The following is a 19220-nucleotide window of genomic DNA, read 5'->3' on the forward strand; positions in this document are numbered from 1 at the left end:
CTTCCCTGGGTTTTAACCCGCAATTATCGGTTAAGATGCATGCGTTCTAATCACTGTGTCATCTCGGCTTGGCTATTATATTCCATTACACAAAATTTGTGTGTGTTATTTGCAAGATTACTTCCACCCATTGTAACTACAAGTCATGTACGGAATAAAATGGACCTAAGTTTGTATATTCACATTAATAGTGAGATTAGTATGTGTTCATGGTGTACGTTTTACATTGACGCGCTCATCAAAGACATTCCGAGGTACAAATGGAATGATATAAAGGATTCCAATCCATTTATAAAGCCATGGTCAATTTTAAAAAACAGCAGATATTTGCTCATACATTGACAGACTTTGAAAAGCGCTCTTTAGACTCTTAGCTTGTTAGCGGTCACCCTAAAACGATTCCAAATCAAATCAAATCAAAATAAACTTTATTCAAGTAGGCTTTAATATATATATATATATATACAAATATGAACTAAAACTAGTTACTGTATAAATCTTGACCGCGTGGAATGGTGGCAAGAATGCTAGCAGCATTATGCTAGTAGGCTTTTACAAGCACTTTTGAATCGTCATTTTACAATTAATTGAAGCTACCACCGGTTCGGAAAGTAGATTCTACCGAGAAGAACCGGCAAGAAACTCACTAATTACTCTTTTTTAACATTTAAAAATACAAAGTCATATTTCACACAGTCATTCCCTATCCTATACCAGTTTAAAAGAATAACCCAGTGGTAAGAACGTATGCGTCTTAACCGAATTTGTGCTCATAATTCATCTCTAGCTACGCGGTGAAAGAAAACAACGCGAGGAAACCTGCATGTGTCTAATTTCAATGAAAATTCTGCCACATGTGTATTCCACCAACAGCGTGTGTGGAATATTTTCCAAACCTTCTGCTCAAAGGGAGAGTAGGCCTAAGCCCAGCAGTGGGAAATTTACAGGCTGTTGTTGTTGTTGTGTACATCGGCTGCACTTTACACTAACGACTCGTCCCGGCTTCACTTTAATACTAATGATTTATAAAGAAAATAATTATATAAATATAATTTGTATCATATAGCTCTTATGAATAAAGTAGCATTTTGTTTGTAAAATATTTTTAGAGTGTTATCAGTTCCGGAGATTATAAACATACAAACTGCGAAAAGCGCTGTCACTTTAAATAAATGATTAATTACTAGATGCGGCTCTACGCGCGAAATTTATAAAACTTTACCTATAGCACGCAATTCGATACCCCAATTTTACACCATCGAAGGGTGAATAAACTAAATTGCCATCAGGTCTCAAACTATCCAAACCTAATTTCATCCAAATCGTAACATAGTTGCTTTCACATTAATAATATTATTAAGTACGCATATACGATATATAGACATTTTTAACTTTGCCGTTTCGTAAATTCAATCGTTTATAAATACATTGGTAAAAAAGGCATATTATTCGATACAAGACTTAATAGATGATAAAAAATCGTGGAGTTAATACCTGTTGACTTCCAGGCAGGATATATTAATTTAAATAATTGTATTTAACTAACTTGACTTTGTATTTTTTAAAAATTGAAAATGAGGAACTACTGTGTTTCTTGCCGGTTCTTCTCGGTAGAATGTAATTAGCTTCACTTAATAGTAAAATGACGATTCAAACGTGCTTGTAAAAGCCTACTTGAATACAGTTTATTTTGATTTAGATATTATTGATTGTAGGAAAGTGACAAATATGTACGACGCGATCAAATTCGCGATAAAATTCGATGAAATTCGCGATAAAATTCGATCACACACATCATCAAATCACATCAAGTTTAGTTTCGTAAACGATACGGGGTCTAATAAATCCCGTGCCACAGAAATTGAAATGATAAAAAACGTTGCCAGCCAAAGTTTTAAAATTAAGGAAATGGTATACACGAAGTATACCATTTCGTTTTAAATTATAAATAAACAGAAACATACGTCATACAACATACGTCAACATGCGCCTATCGCAATCTACCTCACCTCATTAAGGAGATAAATAGTACCGTCAATATGACTAACGTTTATCAAATACATCATGCTAAGTGTGTTTGGTAGTTAACGCGTCATAGTTTCAAAGAAAGCTGAATGTACTGTACTCGTATTCGTGATAATTGTATCGCTCATGCATTCTCATTGTGAAATTATTTGGAACACATCGATTTTAACGTTCATTGCTGTTTTATATCAGTCTGGAAATAAGTTAGTGTGAAACAAATCTGCATTATAAAGCTCGTAAATCCATTGACCTTTTTATTCTGGTTGTGACGAATTGCATTACCAATTCATGATACTAAGGTAGTGTAGTTACTTACTCATATCCCTTTTTTTCTTGCTGTAAAAACGCCTTAAGCGTTTCCCCCTTGAAGTGGAGCGGTATGTGGATCAGAAGGCCGAGTACACCCAAGCACATCGGAATACCCACTAAAAAACCAGCGGTACCCTCTCCGTCTATTCATTGGGCGCCACAGGATCCTACATACTCACACACCTGGATCAATACAATAATTGAAATTGACTATTAGGGTTTGCATCCACGATATTCGGTATGTTTAACGTGTTTTACCCAGATCCATCCCAGCTTACAATGACTAAATCTGGTTAGAAAAATGTTGGTAATTTTTGATGGTGTCAGAAAGATCGCAAATGATACACACCTGATGGCATTTTGCTACTCTTTGACATTGGTCATCAATGCGTTATCAATCTTGGGAATTTAGATGTTAGGTCCCTTGTGCCTGTAGTTACTGGCTCCCTTACTCTTCAAACGGAAACAGTAGGTGGTACCTAACTTGGGCTTGCACAAAGCTAAAGAGGAAAACTTCGCCGTTAATCTTGTAGTTGTTTCACAAGCTCATCATAATATTTATAATGTTGTATGAATAAAAAAAGTATAAATTTCCCTACAAACGAGTATGTTACATAAATTCTAATTATATTTCATTTACCTTGCGTGCGGTGTTTTAATTTACATTACAGCAACAAAGGCCATTAATGTATGTAGCTTTGTTCAGAAACAACATATACGATACTAAGAAGAAAGACCTTACGATATTTACTTTGTGCTCTGCCATCAAAATGCTGTTTTTAAATACCCTAGTAATCCGACAAACGTTATGCAGGGCAAAATCAAGAACCTACCACCGGTTCGGAAAGTAGATTCTACCGAGGAGAACCGGCGAGAAAATCTTACTCTTAGTAGTTACTCTTTTTCAACATTTAAGAATACAATCATTATGTGTGTATGTAATTTATCCTGGGCAGTGTCGGAGTTACGAATTGTCGGATAATAGAGGACCAAGAAGAAGAAGATTATAAATAAAAATTTTAACAAAAAGAAAAACCGACTTCAACCACTATTTTAAAACAAATAAATAAATAAAAATTAATAAAATGATTGCGTATTCAACATATTTTTTAGAGTCCTCCTAAGTAAAATGAAATGAAAAATATTAGACTACTTAAAAGTCGATTTACGATTGTATAATGTAGTCATAATTATTGCTATATTTGGAGTCGGTGTTGTTCCTGCTGCTGCTGCTGCCTAAACCTGCTTTCTAAAGACACCTGATGGAAACTCGATGTTATTGGAATAGAAATATAATTACGTTTATATTATACAAACACATACACACACACACACAAATACACTTTCTAGAAAAATCTTACCATAGTGAAACAATTTAACACTGAAATGCTTCGTTTTAATGAATAATTTCATCATGGTTACATATTTCCTTATATTTTCATAAGCCACACAATTCGTATTGATGAAAGCTCGTTGTATAATAAACGAAGGGAATTAAATCAATTCCGTTCAAATTGAAAGCATAATTTTATCAATTCGTATTGCACAGTAAGGCGCTAACTATAATAATTGGAAGAAACGCACGAACACGAATTGGATCATTTAACTCAGTCGAGATGAGGAAATATAAAAGGACAAAGGAATATATGGATACGTCACATAAAATAAAAAAAAATTTTTGTAGATTTTTATAGTTACACTAAAACTAAAAAGTTGCGATGGCCCAGTGGGTAGAACAAGGAAGGCAAGCACCACTATACATATGTGCCTAATTTGTGTTTATAATTCATCTCGTGCTCGGCGGTGAAGGAAAACATCGTAAGGAAACCTGCACGTGTCTAGTTTCATCGAAATTCTGCCACATGTTCATTCCACTAACCCGCATTGGAATAGCGTGTTGAAGGAGGCTTTATCCCAGCAGTGGGAAATTTACAGGCTGTTATTTTACTTTACTTTGCTATGCATAGTATGTTACATAAACTCATGTTATTTATATATGTGTTTCAGTTTGATTTATGAAGTCTTAAACAATGTCAACGACAGCTCTCACCGCTAGCCGCAACAATTTGCCTCTCAAGCCTATTACAGACTCTTTGACTTAACAATGAAAGTTAATAACGTACTAGAATACTTCGCCTCGCTCGACAAATCAACAAATTATAAAGTCTTACCTATTTGAACATTTAATATTAACTTTTTGTATTTGAAATGATTTCATTTTGAATACAGTGTCTCAAATACTAGCTACGCCTAATTTTGCTGACTTTCTATGGCTATTTTGTATAATGAGTTAGTATGGTCCTGATATTTCAGCCAGTTAATCTCGGAGGCTAATCAAATCTGTCCATAAGCATAGTCAAACTGACTATGCTCTCGGCCTCATGTGGATGGGATGATAATCCATCACGATCTGATCAAAGCGATGAACTCTCCAGTCACGATGATATAAACTTCTGGCTTACTTTTAATTATTTTTGACTGATTTTTATTATTATCTGGACTGGACCTGAATCAGTCCAACGTATAAATTCACCATCTAAGTTCTTGAAAAAAGTAATTTGACTAGAGAAATAGTTAATTGAAATATACACACATCAACATTGTCTAGGGATATTTTGAATTTACTGAATTATTTCAAAATTTATTAGAGATAACATGCAACATGTTTATATTTTTATAAAGCCCATTTATCTGACTATACTCCAGAATAAAAAATAAACCATATTATTTTGCGTAAACAATTTTATCCTTAAATAAAGAAAAAACGTAAAATAATGGTAAAACTAACAATTAATGTTTGTCTCAAGAAAATGTGAAAAATGAAGTAAAGTTATTGTTTTTAACAGTCATATAAAAAATCAGTAGTCTGTAAAACTATCCAGGACATTTATAACGTCCAGCAACAATTTTTCATACTTTGGATTAAGTTATCCAAGTCTTGCTGCGGTATATTGTCCCAGGTCCGACTAAGATGCAAAAAAGTGGCTCATCCGTCGCAATATTTGCAGGAAAATTCCTCGAAGCCCTTCTTTGGAGTATGGCCCACGCGTGCTCTATGGGGTTTAGGTCAGGTGATTGAATGGGACAGCCTAAAACCGATACGTCTTGTTCCTACAACCATCTCGCCACCACTCCCGCTGTGTGTGGACGGGTGCTATCGTGCATGAGCGTGAATTCTTGGCCCATTTTTAGTCTATGGGGCTAAATTATTGGCACAAGCATCTCGTTACGACATTTTTTGGCTGCCATGGTGTTTCTGATCCAAACGAGGTCTGTTCTTCCACTAAGATAAATTCTCGCCCAAACCATAATTATGCCGCCATGGTATGAATTCACTTTCTGAAGATGTTGCAGACGGCTATCATGACCAGGGAATCGCCAAACACATACGCCACGTGTATCGGGATGGAAACCGAACCGGGACTCATCGGTAAACAGCACTACAGACCACTGGTTATCATCCGAGAGCAAATTTACACGAACCCACTCTAGTCGTCGTCCACGATTTCCTCGGCGTAGTGCTAGAGTACGAAACGGCCTGCGAGCATGAAGGTTCGCTTCATGCAGCCTTTTCCTTACAGTTTGGTCACTCACAAGCAACTGGTCCTCTGGCTGGAGCCTCTGAACCAATTGAAGTGCCGTAACATTTGGTTCTCTTTTCGCGGCAACTTGCAAATATCGGTCTCGTCGTTGATTGGTTATGCGCTTCCCACCTGGATATCTTTCAGTCACTTCACCAGTAGCACGGTAGCGTGACCACAACCTAGATATGACGTTTTGTCTTGTTCCAATCTCCTCAGCAATTCTCTGTTGAGTAGCCCCAGCTTGGAGCATGCCTCCTGCCCTTAGCATTTCTTCTCTCGTTAAATGGCACCGCTGCATGATGCACACAATAGGTTTAACTCGAAATTAATCGATAACTTGTTATAAAACTTAAATTTGGCACAAAAAAATATCTTAATTTGACGGTAGGTAAACGTAACCTTCGGCCATCGCTACCATTATGTCGCGTAAAAATTTTATTTTTATTTATTTTTTTCAAATTCAAATTTAGAATCGTCCAAGAAGGTTTACAAAATAGTCTTTCATCAAAAGATTTTAAAACCGGGTATGATTTTTTGAGTTTAAGAATTTTATACAAAATATCCCTAGACGGTGTTGATGTGTATATATTGTAACTTTGTTACTTGGTGGTAGGGCTTTGTGCTAGCCCGTCTGGGTAGGTACCACCCACTCATCAGTTATTCTACCGCCAAATAACAGTACTCAGTATTGTTGTGTTCCGGTTTGAAGGTGATTGAGCCAGTGTAACTACAGGCACAAGGGACAATCTTAGTTCCCAAGGTTGGTGGCACATTGACATGTAAAGAATAGTTAATATTTCTTACAGCGTCATTGTCTATGGGTGATGGTGATCAATTACGATCAGGTGGCCCATATGCTAGTCCGCCAACCTTTACCTTAAAAAAATCTAGTATGTTTTTTAAATTTGTTTTCCATTTAAGGATTTTTACAAAACAGCGATAGTTAATTTGTCCATAAAAGAAAATATAGTTTAAATATCGTCTTATCCACACAAAGCTCACGATCACGTAACCCTTAACGGAGCGGGGTCAATCAAAGCGTAACCTTTACAGAGCCCTCATTGAAAGCGTCGCATTGTTGGAATAGATGTCTCGATTTTCGATATAAATGAAAACGATGTACGGACGTACAGAGATAAGTCACACGATATAATAGTAACAGCTTGGAAAATTCCCATTGTTTGGCTAAAGATAAGGATAAGCATATTCCACCATGCTAATCCAATGCTGGTCGGTGAATTGACATGTGGCAGGATTCCGTTGCAATTAGACACGTGGAGGTTTCCTGGCGACATTTTTCCTTACCGACGAGATGAATTTTAAACACATGGAAATTTAGTGGTCGCCTGGGTTTGAACCCGCAATCATCAGTTTAAATGTATGTGCGCTCTATGTACATCAATAAACAGTTGACGCTCGCGGCTTCATTCGGATTTTTCAATTTTTTGATGGCAGGCGTGTTACGTATGAAAAATTAGCCCCGTTTCCTGTAAGGGATTCAAGCTGGCTCCATACCAAAATTTCATCTAATATGCTTAATTGATTTGTGATCGTGAAAGAGCAACCGCCAGACTAAGTTACTTTTGGATTTACAATATTAGTATATATTAGATATACTAAATAATTTAATTTTTACTAAAAACGATTTTTTTTTGCTGAGTACTTGTTTCTATGTCTACGCGAATGCTATGTCGTGTAATTATTTTATTGTGACGTCATTACACGGTGAAATATTTACGTGGTATGGTGATAAATTGTATGCGCCAGATGAAAATATTCTGTCACATGAGTATTCACTAATGGAACGGTATGATGGAATACGCTCCAAAATTTTTATTAAGGAGGCATTTGACCAACATCTAATATATTACTGATTTTTCAAAAATGAACCCTATTACAAAGACTTAAGAGTTGTAATTTATTATATTCGAATCATATCAAGATTGTTATATATTTACTTTAGATACGCGCCGTGAACGTGATCAAACATTTGTTTCAGTAAATGATTGCGTTTTATTTATTGAACATTGCTTTCGTTATAGCGACATTGTTTCGTCACAATGTCATACGTAACAGAAAACATGAACTATTTTAATATTACATACTTTTGATGGTTCGAATCCCGATTGGACAAAAAAATATTGGATATTTATGTTAAGATGTTAAAAGTTCCATATTGGAAATGATACCTGATCGTTTTAACAAGTAAATGTCTTAAAATTGTATCTAACTTATAATGTATTATGTGTATTATATATTAATTATATGTACAGTATAAGTACAATATCTCTAAAGTAGAGGCCAGTCTTCCTAGTTTAGAGGTCTAGGGTTTCATTGATAATTATTACAAGACTATTTCAATAAATAATTATTCTTTAATTTAAAATTTGTTGGAATTATACTTTTTGCACACCACCAACAAATAAAAAAGAAAGTAACACAAAATTAATAACATACAGAAACGTAAAATAGAATATAAAAAAAAATGTAGATTAAAAGTGTTGTACAAGGGGCGGACTTATGGCTAATTAGCCATCTCTTCCAGACAACCCAATCAGAGAGAGATTTTTAAAACCATCGGCGTAGGCGGTGCACTCATACACTTACATACAAATATATCACTTCCGGCCACGCCGATATCTTTTTTCTGTAAAGAATATTCTAAGAAACATTAATTATCGATTTATTAATTTAGTTATATTGAATTTGAGTAATGAAATTAAAATAATGCCATCCAGTTCCATTTTATTTTTAAACGTGTTCAGCATTGAAATGTCATTGCCAGGAAACCTGCATGTATGATAAATTATAAAAAAAAGCGCGTTTACATATTAGACATTTAATTTTTAGCAGACTTCAAAAACGTACCTTGTATTATATACGTCTACGTAAACTTGTCTTTTTTTTTAATTAATTTTTCGTTGACTGACATTCCGGGTATAACTCGCGTCTGAAAGTCGCGTGAAGGGAATAAGAACGGAAAACGTATCCTATATATATGTTATTAAACACATATAATATCAGCTAGCGATATACGGGGTATTCCTGTAATCCCTCTGTCCCAATAACAAGCCTTGGAATTACGACATAACGTTACGACGAAAGAGCAAAGTTACGCGCACCATGTATATTACAATTGTACACGTCACAGGCTGAAGCGTTTTTATATGATTACTTTCTAGTAAAACATACTATATAGACTATAATAACTAGTGACAGTAGTAGGGGTCAAAGCGACAATAGTAGTGGTGACCTGTGTTTACGCAGCAAACGTACGAGAAAGGAGGTAGTCCGATACGGACACCTCTAACGTTATCGACATCTACCCGCAAACTTCAGTCTCGTGAACAAGACATTCGTAGATTTTTTTTTTTATGTTATATAGGTTGGCAGACAAGCATATGGGCCACCTGATGGTAAGTGGTCACCATCACCCATAGACAATGACACTGTAAGAAATATTAACTATTCCTTACATCGTCAATGTGTCACCAACCTTGGGAACTAAGATGTTATGTCCCGTGTGCCTGTAGTTACACTGATCAGCGGTAATAATGTCGTAAAAGATAATGTCGAAATATCGATCTCCACCAGACAAAAATAAAAAACATGGCAATTATCCCGTAATTACTAACTTTAATACTTAATATTGAAAAACGCTATACGATGGGTGATAAATAAAGATGTACATGTTTATATTATTATAGAACGCTAAAGTGCTTCTCTCGTTGAAGGGATATATCGTGAGGAAACCTACATACCTGTCTAATTTCAATTAAGTTCTGCCACATCTATTGACGTAGAGCAAAGTGGTGCTGAAATCGCAAACATCCCCAAATGATGGGAATTTTTACTAGTTACTAGTACCAGCAATGGGACATTTACAAATTGTTGAAAGTAAGATGAAAATTTTGTATGAACGCGTTAATATTAGGATCTATCTGCGCGCTTAAAACGGTCGTATCGGTTGAATTATACCTTATATAATAAACGAATCTTTCATACATTATCTTCTTATTATGATATTTTTTATTTATTTATGGAATAGGTTGGCGGGCGAACATATGGGCCACCTGATGGTACGTGGTCACCATCACCCATAGACAAAGACGCTTTAAGAAATATTAACAATTCCTTACATTCTCTATGTGCCAACAACATGTCCTTTGCCTGTAGTTACACTGGCTCACTCACCCTTCAAACCGGAACACAACAATACTGCGTACTGTTGTTTAGCGGTAGAATATCTGATGAGTAGGTAAGTGTGGTGTGCAAGCTTGCACAAAGCCCTACCAAGAATGATGATGTCAGGATAAGCTGTTGGTGTATGAACGATGTAACATTCAACATCGTGTAGTACAAAAATTAACTATACTTTGTAAAGAAGACATTAAAATAATAAATAATGCTTGCACCACACACCACAATCATGAGGGAAAGATCACCCAGCGGAACGCACTTAGGTCTAAATTGCTCTGTTCACGCGTCGCCGTCACAACGTTTAAGATAATTATCGTAAACTACCTAAAACGAGCTTTTTACTCGCCTCCCGTCAAATCAAATTCGCATTTGCTAAGGCTCGCTTAGGAGATCGTAACTCAGACTCCCCGACTATATGTGCATGTGTTAGGTGGACGTATCTAACTCTTAGTCAAATGATTATTGAATTTTTTTTTTAGAAATTTGTAGCACATTTTTTTAACTTTAGGAATTCTTGTATTTTAATAACCTATAACTATGCTTATATTTTCTAAAGTAATTCTCTATGACCTTATTAATTAAACCTCTGAACCCAATAATATAAAAGTGTTTATGGAGATAGGCTTCTTTTTTCATTCCTTAAGGGAAAAAATTGGAGGTGACGGTTGGTATGCCATTTGTGTAAAGTCTTATAAAATTAAAGTAAAGCCGCACATCTATACATATAATAAAATTGCAGTGTCTGTTTGTAATATTAAAATAGCCCTTTTTACTCAATGCATATGCAATGTATGTATACATTTTTTACAATTTTTGTCTGTCTGTCTTTTTGGTCCGGATAATCTCTGGAACGGCTGGACCGATTTGACGGGACTTTCACAGGCAGATAACTGATATAATAAGGAGTAACTTAGGCTACATTAATATTTGTTTTTGTTAAATTCAAATGCGTACAAGGTCGCGGGCACAGCTAGTCCAAAATATATATACTCATACTAGCTGAATTTGTAATATATAAGATACAAAAGATCTGATAAACAAACAGCTATGTAATGAAACACGAAAGCTCCTCGCGTTTTATCGACACGGGAAACGAAATTATCGTCGTCTGACGTAAAAAATTATGCAACGTTTCTGCGTTATTTCCCCTGAAAGTTGTTGGATTTAATTAAAATGGAATTGTCCTGACAAATGTCAGGAACAGTCTTCCGAAAATGTGACGCATCTCGGAGCAGCGAGCTCAATGCGTACCTATTTAATGACGACTTCCGTGGTCGAGTGGTGTGTACACCGGTTTCATGGGTACGCCACTCTGAGGTCCCGGGTTCGATTTCCGGCCGAGTCGATGTAGATTTACCATTAGTTTTCTATGTTGTCTTGGGTCTGGGTGTTTGTGGTACCGTCGTTACTTCTGATTTCCATAACACAAGTGCTTCAGCTTCTTACATTGGGATCAGAGTAATGTATGTGATGTTGTCTCATATTTATTATTTATTTATTTAATGGAAGAGAATTGGTTTATACAAGATGATCGAAGGAAAGACGTATTTTTAAATATTGAAAAAGACTAACTGAGTTTCTTGCCGGTTGTTCTGGTTAGAATCTACTCTCCGAACTCGGTAGCTTCACTGAATATACTTGTTAAATGACGAATCAAAAGTGCTTGTAAACGCCTATTTGAATGAAGTACATTTTGTCTTTGTTTTTGTTGATTATTATAAGTCATGTCGGAGATATATAGTAACTGCATTATGTGCCGTATTAAAGTTCGTTCGTTTATTTTGATTAGGTATTGGTACTCGGCCACAGTGTTCATAGTATACTGTCGTTCGTGTAAAAGTTAATTTGTAAAAACAATATTTCTAAAAAGTATAATTTTTTTGCTAGATATATTTTTTGGTTGATACCGACTCTTTACGTGATGTGATTTTAGGGCATATTAATTTTGCGTTTTGTTTGAAGAAGGTTTTTACTGTACTGTAATGTATTTATGTAGTATGTGCCATATCTTACACCATTGCTAACCACATTTTTATTGAGCCTCAAACTTGCTTCATACAAAATTTAACAAATTGGCATACAGACAACATTAATAATATTTATGGGTTTGCAAAAATCTCTTTTATATATAAAGCAACCCTAAAGCGTAACACATAAAAGTTCTTTAAGATTTGATTAGCTAAGCATTGCTGTCTTTTTCTTTCGAATGTCAAATCAAAGGTAAGGAAAGAGATAGATACTTGTTTAACAGAACATTCTTGAAACAATGTTTATAAGCAAGACCATTAGTTTTATTGCTTGTACTTTGAGTGTTAAATACATAAAATAAGTTAAAAAAGTACAAAGAGTTACCCGAGTTTCTTGTTTAATTGTTTTACTGAGATAAAGCTGCAAAATTATTTACTTTAAAAGAATTTTATAGCAAGGTAGACGTGCAAATTGGCCACTCGGTGGTAAGTGGTACCAATGGCCCAAACATTGGCGCTGCAAGAAATATTAATCATTTCTTACATCAGAAATGCGTTACCAACCTTAGGAAGTTTGATCATGCTGACTCTCTCACACACACACACTCACGCACACAATAATACTAAACATTGCTATTTAGGTACACTTTTGTGATAAATACCTTATCCATACGCTGTTAGCCCGTCTGGCTAATTAAGCTTAATACTAGTTTCAAATCGCGACTTTGATAGTACGTTTGTAAGGTAGAGTGTATATTATGTCATTTTCTGTAGGCATGATAACTTTTATACAAAAGTTCATAAAGTTCGTATGTGTAGTTTAGTAGTTAATAGCGTAAACCCTAACAAACCCTTTCTCATTTACAGTAATTGTAAGGATATTGGCATACCTGTCTTACTTATATAATATTGATCATAAGAATATAATAAAATTGTTAAAATACTCAATATGAGTAGTGTTTATAAATGTGAATTTCTATTTAAGCGTACACCCATGTCTGGTTTCTCGTGAGTCAACCGAAACAAATATATTTTCACACATAAAAACCTATAAAAATCCGCCGATAAATTAAACCGTCAAAGAAAACCAGATGTTTAGTTCTCGGAGCATAAAATAAAACAATGTCCAACGAACGATTGAAATATAACCTCTTATAAACAAAAAACACTTGATTTATTGTAAACATGATCTTTTACCAAACTGAGAGTGAAAATCCCAAACGCTATCATCCAAACAACTCAATATTCCTCACGTCGATCTTACAAAACGTGTTTATTTGACTCGTTTCATCTGTAAATACTTTACATTTGTAAACTTAACTTCTACTAGAAAGTAAACGTACGTTTGGCTCTTAATGCGACCATTAAAACTACCGTATGTTATTACTGCTCCTATTTTCAGCAGCTGACTTTATTGCTGTTATAACGCTTCCAAAACACGTTTATTTAAGTGTCTTAACGTTTTTATGGGACTAGACCGGTCCTTAAGTTGTAATAACGCTTTCTATTGTAACCTTAAACCCTTGTAAGGAGTAGATTAAATTCTTCATCAACGACCCGAAATAAACATTCGTTTTGTAATTGGTGATTTAAGTAAATTTTCTATCATGAAATTGATTTAATTTAATATGTTAACTGGAATGTAATAGAATCTGTAATATATATTAATTGACTATATAGGCTAAAATGTTTGTGTTCGATATAGGATATAAAGTTTCAACAGGATAAAAAATAAAATAGAATTTTCTTTTGTTGCAGAAATCCGAGATACAAAATGGAGATCCGAACGCTTTACTACATAGTAGCCTTCAGCCTGGGGCTGTCGTTAGTCACTGCAGATTTCACTGCAAACTGTCCACAAGAATGCAAATGTGTCTGGGCGAGCGGAAACAAGCAAGCCGACTGCTCACACTCAAACTTTCATGACATACCGAAAACACTAAGCACAGAGATTCAGATACTAGACCTAACTAATAATGAGCTATACGAAATCACGAGACACGCCTTCGAAGACGTCCGATTGATAAATCTAAAGAAACTTATATTAAAAGAATGCAAGTTGATAACGATACACAAAAATGGACTGAGCGGTCTCGCGATTATGATCGAATTAGACTTATCGAAAAACGACCTTAAAACGTTACACGCTGAAACGTTTAAGGAAACATCGAAAATAAGGTGGATCTTGCTCAATGATAATCAAATTGAGAAGTTAGAAAATGGCCTGTTTAATAATTTACCGTTCCTACAAAAAGTCGATCTAAGTAACAACCATCTAGTACAAATAGGAGTTAAAACCTTTATGAATGTGCCAAAGCTTAACATCCTACGATTGGATGGTAATAAATTAGAACACCTTAAAATAGATACGCTCAGCGCCTTAACGTCATTATCTAATCTCGACGTTCACGATAATCCCTGGAAATGTGATTGCTACTTGCAACCTTTCAGAAATTGGGTCATTAGCAAAAACTTCTACACGTCACCGATATCGTGTAGCGAACCGGCAAAAGTAAATGGAAAATTATGGAAGGAGCTAGATTCTAGCGATTTTGCTTGCAGGCCAAGTATAATTTATCCGTCGACTAAAACAACGCTGCGGTCGTCTGATACAAACGTAACCCTTTCTTGCCAAGTCGATGGCAATCCTTTGCCAGAAGTGAATTGGGTGTTAAATGCTCAAATAATTGATGGCACGTACAGATATCAAGGAGAAATTAAATATTTTGTGACTCAAAGTAATTCAGAAAATAGTAAATGGGTAAACCTGACTATCTTCGATGCTGGTAGTTCTGATAATGGAGAATATTTATGTGTAGCCAAAAATGCTGGTGGCGTTGAAGAAAGGAGTCTGACGTTAGCTATAGCTCACGCTCCTCCTGGTATCGTTGCACCACCAGGAATGGACAACAGCATGTTACCAGTTTTAATTGGAATATCTTGCACTGCAGCAATATTGTTGATCATTTTAGTAATTCTCTGTTATTACTGCTGTCGGAGACGTGGTTCAGAGAAAAAGAACGATAACGTCAATGGCGAGGCTCTAATTGAAGGTTCGGTTATACCAGAAATGGAGAAAAGTCTGATCACAGCCGTTAATCCAGTTACAAAGCCGCCTAGAAGATACGACGCTCCTCTATCGATCTCCAGCGCTACTGAAATGTCGGAACTAAATAAGACATTACTTGATAATGATTCTGTTTTCGGTAAGTTGACTATTTTACTTATGTATAATATGTGTGGTTTAATAATATATCTAATTTACTAGTTAATAAAGTAAACGAACCTAGTAAAATATATAAAAAATATTTTATAAAATGGACTGGAGTGATCTATAGTCGTAGTAAATAATTTCCGAAATCATACTTACATATACTATTTCTTTTGTTTTAGCTCACAACGACGACGAAAAGAGATCGCTAGATTTTGATCAACACACGAAAAGGTCACAAGACGCTCTGAACGTAGAATATGGTCGTACTGACGGACGGGCGTATCCGCCGGACCTCTTATCGTTCCCAGCGAGAGCCGCGCAAATTTCTCCAGCAGCGAGCAACGCTTCTACAGTTCCAGACACGAGTAGACTACAAATAAATCCAGTGAGCCCAATCCACTCACCTATTTACGGGATGACAACAAACCAAAATCTCTTCAGAACTTTACCGTATTCCCGATCACAATCTCCATTCACTGCGCCAATTACACCACCAGTGGTAACACCAAGGCAAGGCTATGTTACAATACCGAGAAGACCTAGGGTACCATCGTGGTCAAGCACAGCCAGTACACAAATACTCCCAAGCGCAGAAGCACAAGAACCTCTATACGATAACCTGGGCTTAAGAACAACTGCAGATGGAAGTTCTGTTTTATCTTTAAATAAAGCGGGATTGGAACAGCAATTTTCGCCAATGAGGAACAGACCTCTACCAGCAACACCTACTGTTTACCCTAACCCACACCCTCCGGTTTACTACGCTCCTATAGAAGAACAAGAACCGGCTCCTTCCCCTGTACCACCTCCATTTACCCCCACTCGAAACAGCATTAGTTCGCAAATATCAAATCAACTCTCCACACCAGGTCCACAAGAACCAGTGAACCAAAGAATGAGTTGGACAGCGAAAAACACATCCACTCCTCAAACGGAGCCCAGGAAGCAGTTAATCAACACGATGGATAACAGGAATGCGGATGCTCAGTCGCAAATATCTGACAACAGTACACTTAGTCGTAAGGGTAAACCAGAAACAGGTTCATTAAGAAGGAATCCAAGATCGGATAAAGATGAAATAGGTTCACCCTCTAGAGAAGATCCACGTAAAAACGAGAGCAATGTATCATTGAATCAATCCGGCACTATGGGTAGAAGTGGTAAGATCCCGCCTAGACCACCGCCGAAGCCTAAGAAAAAACCGAGCACAGAAGTGAACCCGAACGAACCCTTGTTCGAGGACGAAGGCGAGGACGGCACAGAAGTGTAGTAAAATCGGGATTGACTGAACAAAAGTGCCAACGAGCTTTTAGTGATACGTCAGTGGAGTGATCAGTGAACGATTTGAAGTGCAATCGGATCATTATTTTGCGGTGCTCGTGTAAATATCTCGTGCTAGATTTTTTACTAATGCGTACAGTTGCATTATGGACCATACGCGATGACGTCATAGTTAACGTCACAGCCCTGTAATTTACGTTGCGAACTATAATACACATGCGTTATATTTTAAGTATTTATTATGTGTGGTTATAATTTTAAGTATTTGAAACGGTAGCTTTTCGATTCGCTTGCCATTAGTAGGGGCGTCTATTCATCGACTTTCAAGACTGATTATCCTAAATTAACTCTCGCATTCGACATTCCTGTTTTGTATTAATTCCACATTATACTTTCATGTACAGTACGACACAACTTAGGTGTGGCATCGGCAAATTCAATAAAACTTATTACCACCAATTTATACAACCAATAGAAATAGCTATCGATCGCGCCATTCGACGCTATTCGTCGCTATAGATCGCATCAGTCACGTTTGTGCACAGATCATGTTCACATAAGAAATAAATATTGATATGATCGGTTTAACGAATTTTGCCAATGCTACATCTACGTTGTGTATACCTATACCAATTTCGAATGAGATCTTATTGGAACTAAAATTGAATGGAAAGATGGTATGGATTAGCTTTTCAACTGTTGATTGCGTCAATAGTTACCAAAAGTGGTTATAATCCTTCAGTTTCCATTGCCGAAAACGCGCGATGTGTTCCGAAGTACCCCTTATTAGTTCAAAAATGATATCTCGTTTCAATGGCGACATTTCGATAATTTCCAATTGTGTGGATTTTATATTTCACTCATATACATTCATACTTCTGAAATATTTAACTTAATTTTTAAGTTAATATAATTTTAGTTGTTAGCTCTTTTTAAGACTGTGTATTTTATCAAACAAATATTTTACTTCAAATGACGTTTTTTAAAACAAATGACAATATGCAATTTCAGATTAAATGTAATCAAAAATTTTGTAAATAGAGGTAAAAATTTTGATCGTACAAAATTAATTGCTTGAATTTATCTACCTCTTATAATTGCAGAAAAGTCTCGAAAATGTCTCTTGATCGAGTTCGATTCAAACCATTCCAAACAGTGATTATGTATCCAGTAGCTTTGAACAAATTATTTTAAAAACGATTAGAAAATATAGTTCCTCGAGATTTTAATGCCAGTCGATTTGCACCAACTTGAAATCCTTAGAAAAAAAATCCTTTTATTGTAAATATACATAAGATATATTAAACCATGAATTGATCACTATAGACGTAACCAAAAAAAAAAAAATGTTATACATGGTGCGTAAAATTATATTTATGGTAAAGTTCGTGTAATGTTAAAGCACTTTTTGTATTTGACTGTACTGTGGTGCATATCGACGTTACGATGACATTAGTCTATTAGTTACTGGTGCTTATTTTTGTAATGTTTTTTTTTTTAAACTTATTTATTATTTTTTTAATCGAATGTACTTTATCGATAGTAATTACATGTATGTTTTATTTTGTCATATTGTGCTTAGCGTTTAAGTGATTTCGCACGATAATGACATTATACAGCGTGTTATTATAAACGTTCACAAATAAATATTGTTCAATCATCAAAATAGTGACTTTTGTAATGGGAACGGTTAATAAAATGATTTATACTGATTTCATACTTATAATGTATTGTATTGATCAGTACATCATTGCAATTTTAAACGTTTTAAAATTCGTATGAATTATTTATGTGAAATTGTTTTATATTTTAACCTTTTTTAATAATTATGTATGAGCTATGTCGAGTAAATAACGAATCGTTTTAGTATATTTTCGACGACTAAAATGTTTTGTGGTCAATTATACAGTATGATTTTTTTTTAAGACGAAAAGTACAACGTACGTTTTTCACAATATTTACTGTAAACTTTTGTTTTTATATAGATGTAAGCGCTACATGTACATACTATGAACATTATTAAAACTGATTAAAGCTATATTTCAGTATATTTATTTTTTATTTCAACCTTTAATATCTCTAAAAATAAGTTACCTTTTTGAGTCGATACAAACTTTTTTTTATGGTATAGGTTGGCGGACGAGCATGTGGTCACCATCACCCATAGACAAAGACGTTGTAAGAAATGCAAACTATTCCTTACATCGTCAATGTGGCACCGACCTTGGGAAGTAAGAATTTATGTCCCTAGTGGCTGTAGTTACACTGGCTCACTCACCATTCAAACCGGAACACAACAATACTGAGTACTTATTTGGCGGTAGAATAACTGATGAGTGGGTGGTACCTATCCAGACGGGCTTGTACTACCCACAACAAACAATTTATATTGTTACATAGTCAAAAGCTGATTTAATGACTATATTGAGATATTATAGGCAATAACTAGATATGTAATCCATAACTAGATATGGAAACGTTTAAATACGCAAAGTACGTAGTACGTACTCAGCTTGCACAAAGTCCTACCACGCTGGGAGTTACTATTTTTTTAGTTTTCTTTAAAGCCTTATCCAAATATAAAATTTTATTTCAATTTTATTCATTCCGTGTAAAGCAAACCAACTCCAAGAAAAGACG

General features: G+C 35.3%; 1 protein-coding gene across 4 annotated transcripts in view; it reads left to right on the forward strand.

The window, feature by feature from the left end:
* Window positions 1–17085, forward strand: part of LOC124537788 — a 203070-nt gene extending 185985 nt beyond the window's left edge. For 3 of the 4 annotated variants that reach the window (XM_047114690.1, XM_047114689.1, XM_047114691.1), the window contains 2 exons: window positions 13844–15291; window positions 15479–17084. In XM_047114690.1, the coding sequence (XP_046970646.1) occupies window positions 13860–15291; window positions 15479–16569 (2523 nt within the window). In that variant the 5' untranslated portion in view covers window positions 13844–13859 and the 3' untranslated portion in view covers window positions 16570–17084. Of the gene's footprint in view, window positions 1–13843; window positions 15292–15478 lie in introns of all 4 variants that reach the window. The other variant, XM_047114692.1, reaches the window with a different exon arrangement.
* Window positions 17086–19220: the final 2135 nt, after the last annotated feature.

Source organism: Vanessa cardui, chromosome 19 (genome assembly GCF_905220365.1).
Source record: "Vanessa cardui chromosome 19, ilVanCard2.1, whole genome shotgun sequence".
NCBI lineage: Eukaryota > Metazoa > Arthropoda > Insecta > Lepidoptera > Nymphalidae > Vanessa > Vanessa cardui.